Source organism: Cyprinodon variegatus, unplaced genomic scaffold (assembly GCF_000732505.1).
Source record: "Cyprinodon variegatus isolate N-32 unplaced genomic scaffold, C_variegatus-1.0 Scaffold0, whole genome shotgun sequence".
Taxonomy (NCBI): domain Eukaryota; kingdom Metazoa; phylum Chordata; class Actinopteri; order Cyprinodontiformes; family Cyprinodontidae; genus Cyprinodon; species Cyprinodon variegatus.
Window position 1 is genome coordinate 2782342 of NW_015150453.1, and position 4213 is coordinate 2786554.

Genomic DNA, 4213 nt, shown 5'->3' on the forward strand with positions numbered 1-4213 from the left:
CTCTAAGGAGAAGCTGGCTTAGTGCGCATGACCGGAAACCAGGGTGCTTATGGGAAAGTGAGTTTATTTTGCTGATAGAAAACCCATAAACGTACGGAAGAGGATTAGGGTCACTGAAGAAAACAAACAATAAATTTAACAGATTTTTACATTTTATTTCAGTATAATGAGACAAAAAAGTCAGAATTCTGACTTTAATCTCAGAATTCAGACTTTAATCTCAGAATTCTGGATTAGGATTAAAGTCACAGTTCTGAGATTAAAGTCAGAATTCTAAAATTAAAGACAGAATTCTAAGAAAAATTCGGAATTCTGAGATTAAAGTCAGAATTCTGAAAAAAAAATGAGAATTCTGAGATTAAAGTCAGAATTCGGCGAAAAAATTCAGAATTCTGAGATTAAAGTCAGAATTCTGACTTTTTCCCCCACAATAAACTGAAATAAAATTTAAAAATCAGTCAACTTTTTTTTATTTTCCAGTTACCCTAATCTAATCCTCTTCCATATAAAAGCAGTTTAAAACCAGAGTAAATTCTTCATAATGTGAGATGAAAAAATATTCCATTTGTTCTGCAACTAAAAATGCCTGCATGCATTTTCTTTTATTAATGTAAATTGGGGTTGTTGTTTTGTTTTTGTTTTTTTGTTTTTTAAGGCGTATGCACAAATACAAATGAGATTTTATTAAATTTTTTACTATTTAAAAATTATATATATGGCTTTTCTGTGCTGCAATGTTACATTTTTATTAAAGGAAAAAAAAATCCCTTTGATAATGCGTACCACACTCACAAACATATTTCCCTTACATTTTAAGCCTTATATATATTATATATTCTTTTTAAATATAAAAAGTTTATTGTTTGAATTGCATAGAGATAGCCCTGATTATTATGAAATGGAATTTTTAAAAATAAAAATCCAAATAATAAACTTTATGTATTTAAAAACACTTATTTGTATTAACTCTGCATATGTATACTTTATTTGTACTAAATACATGAATCTGAGGATTATGTAATTCAATTAAATACGCTTTATTATAAAAATAAATATGCATCAGGTAGGGTTTATTTAATAGATTTGTCAAAATTATTTAAAAAAATGGAAATGGAAACTTATTTAAAAAAAGACATAAAATCGTAACCTGTTAGGGTTACTTTTGTAACAGTGTAGAGTATGGATCCTTTTGATAAAAAAACTAAAAATAAATAAACACCAAAATGTTAAGGCTACGTTATTACTTATTTATTGCATTTATTTTTGTTCAGTTTTAAGCTTGGAGCAGAGTCTAAACAGCAAATTATAATAATGTTTCCTTTAATATTTTTTGTAGTAACCATCTAAAACAGTCAAGTAAACTGTTATTTAACAAGTAAAGCCCCAACATTTGCTTTTGTAGCCAGAGCCTTGTTTTTGGTATTTATTTTTCTTTGAAAAAGCCATTATTGATAAGAATTAACTTGATAATATATATTGACATATTGATATATATATATATATATATTTTTTTTTTTTTCCCCAAAGCCTATTTTAAGAAAACATCATAATGAAGAATAGCTCCGGGAGTTACCCAGTCTCTCCAAACTTTTAAAATATTTTGCAGAAGTACCAATAATTGTGAAGAGAAATTAAAAGCCACAAATAAAATAACAATTTCCAGAAAGAAATTGGGCATTTTATTATTATTATTTTTTTTTTACAATATTCTAACTTTAATTAAAAATGTTAACCTTTATTAAAGAAGATAAATGCAGTTTTAAACAAAAAGAAAAAACAGGAATAAGTTGTACATGCCCTAAAAAAGGTCTGTCTTAATTGGAATTCCAGAAAACAAGTATATATTTAATTACTTCTATTTTTATACATGTGTTACCACTGAATTTGAAGCTCTTAAATAAAAGGAATAGACTGCTTTTGTCCCCTGTAGACGGAAAATAATTTGTTTTAAGTTGACGACACATGAAAACAGTTTCTTTGGTCTGTGAACCAGTCATGAAATTTATTGCATGTTTTATTCACAGCATCAAATAAATCCATCAGCTTATAAAAATAAAACATACCAGTCAAAACTCCAGAAAATATCTTCCAAGGAAGTAAAACAATATACATTTCCATATATCTTCCACATATACAGTATCTTCCCCATTTGAATGATAAATATGTTTATAGCTCCCCGTTTCTCACACATAAACACAAGAAAAGGCAGCATGCAGGTGATAGCAGCACATTTAAAACACAAACAAAGTGATGAGAAATAACATGCTGAAACAAACAGAAATCATTTAGCTTCGAAACTCCTGAACAACGTATATTCCAGAGGTAGTGCTCAACTTTAACCACTGATATTTTTTTTTTAAAAAGTGAAAAAAAAAACAACAACAACATTTTAATGGGTCTTATACTTGGTTTTAAAACAAGGAACATTATGTTTCTACCTCAGATGTAATGAATAAAATATTTTTTTTATTTACAAACAAATCTGAAGGCGTCAACCTGTTTCCACTGCTGTAATGTCACATAACAGCCACTAGAGGTCAGCTTTGGGTTGTCTAACCATCTGCACCAGTGTGCAGAATGTCTGGATGAACCACCTTTGTGGAGATGATCAATATTTCATTTGTACAATGAAATACTTTGTTTTCTTCATCCTCTATGGATTGAAATGATATCAAATTAGCAAATAAGAATCAAATAAATATTTAAACATAGCTTTTTTTGTGCAAGAAAAAGTTTCCAACATTGACAAATCAAAGCTATCGCCACATGTGATGTTTTTTTTTCTGGGTAAAGAATTTAAAGTGCATTTCTCTTTTTTTATGTGATCTTATAAATGCCTTTTTTATGACCTAAAATCTTTTTTTCTCTATTAATACTGTTAGCTGTCATTTTGTTGCTGCTGCCATTGAGGAAAACATTCAATTTGCTTTTGAGGAAACAGTTTCCAAGGTCCATTAGATACTTTTCCTATACTTTAGAGTCCCCAAGCTTTGCAGACGTTAGTGGAATCAAACACCTGTAGCTCACTTCAAAACACTCCCCAGATCAATATGCCAAAGCCCACTAACATCATTTCAGCCTGGTTCATCATGTACAAATTATACAATATCAAAAATACTTCCAGAAAATAACTATAATGTGCAAGCCATTAGCATGGAGTGACAGTCTGTGTTTCTCTTTCTAATCAGAAAACTATTGGGGGAGAGAACATGAGAAATTGTTTCTGCTAAACACAATCCAAAGATAATCTGTTCCAGCTAGGAAGATTCGTTCAGGATGTGTAAAACTTCTTGTTGGGCAGAGATTTAGAGCAAATTGATGGTTGGATGTGAAGAAAGTGGAGGAGTTACACAGTGGTCAGGAGTCTGAGTGGCCAGAGGCTGCAGGGAGGAGGAGGAAAACAGAGAAAGGAGCAGGATGGTCTCTGGATGAAGAGGCCAACTGGATAATTATAGAACCTTCTGGAGGATGGCATTGGGAACTTCCAGGGTTTCGTCCTTCACAAGGACGATGTCGTAAGAGTCCATGTATTTGTCAAGGCGCTCTTCCACCTACAGAGGCAGCGAGAGAACTTCAGTAAAAAAAGTGCCGCATTCAACTATGGGTGCATTTCTGGTTAACAGACATTTTAAAGCTTTTCTGACATATGGGCAAACTTAGGTGGGCTACGTTTTAGTTTCTAGTTCTTTCCTTTTTATACTTAAAGGTATAGAGGATGATCTTATATTTCTGGGTGGATCATCTAAATAAGTTGCCCTCCTAATTGTCAATCATACTGGTGATAAGTTTACGTAAAGCTTTCCTACATGCTCGTCCCCAGTTAGCTATCTTTTTCTGTGCATGCGCATCTTTAGGCGTATATCTGTGGTGAGCTACGGTTTAAGACACTCATTGAAGCTCACCTTTCTCCCCACGGTTTTTTGAAAATGGCAGAGGGTCGTAAAAGAAAAAGTGTCTATGAAGTGTATGAGAAGAGGCAGATATATCCCAGAATGCTTTGCAGGGAAAGCTCTCCTTGCAAAGCATTATGGAATTTGCTGTCACAGCGGACTGCTGTCGCCACAGGCTTTTGCTACCCAACAGCGGCGACTGATAAGAGAGATGGTGCAGGCACCGCACGGTGGACTAAAGTAAAAGTGATCATCTGTCTGAACGGTAAGTTGACCGATTTTACTATAAAGTCCACTATATAGTCCCACTCTATATAGTGTTT

General features: G+C 32.5%; 1 protein-coding gene across 2 annotated transcripts in view; it reads right to left on the reverse strand.

Annotated features, from left to right (window-relative positions):
• Window positions 1-2864: 2864 nt before the first annotated feature.
• Window positions 2865-4213, reverse strand: part of nt5c3a (5'-nucleotidase, cytosolic IIIA) — a 20733-nt gene continuing 19384 nt past the window's right edge. For both annotated transcript variants that reach the window (XM_015385061.1, XM_015385885.1), the window contains exon 8: window positions 2865-3551. In XM_015385061.1, the coding sequence (XP_015240547.1) occupies window positions 3450-3551 (102 nt within the window). In that variant the 3' untranslated portion in view covers window positions 2865-3449. The remainder of the gene's footprint in view (window positions 3552-4213) is intronic.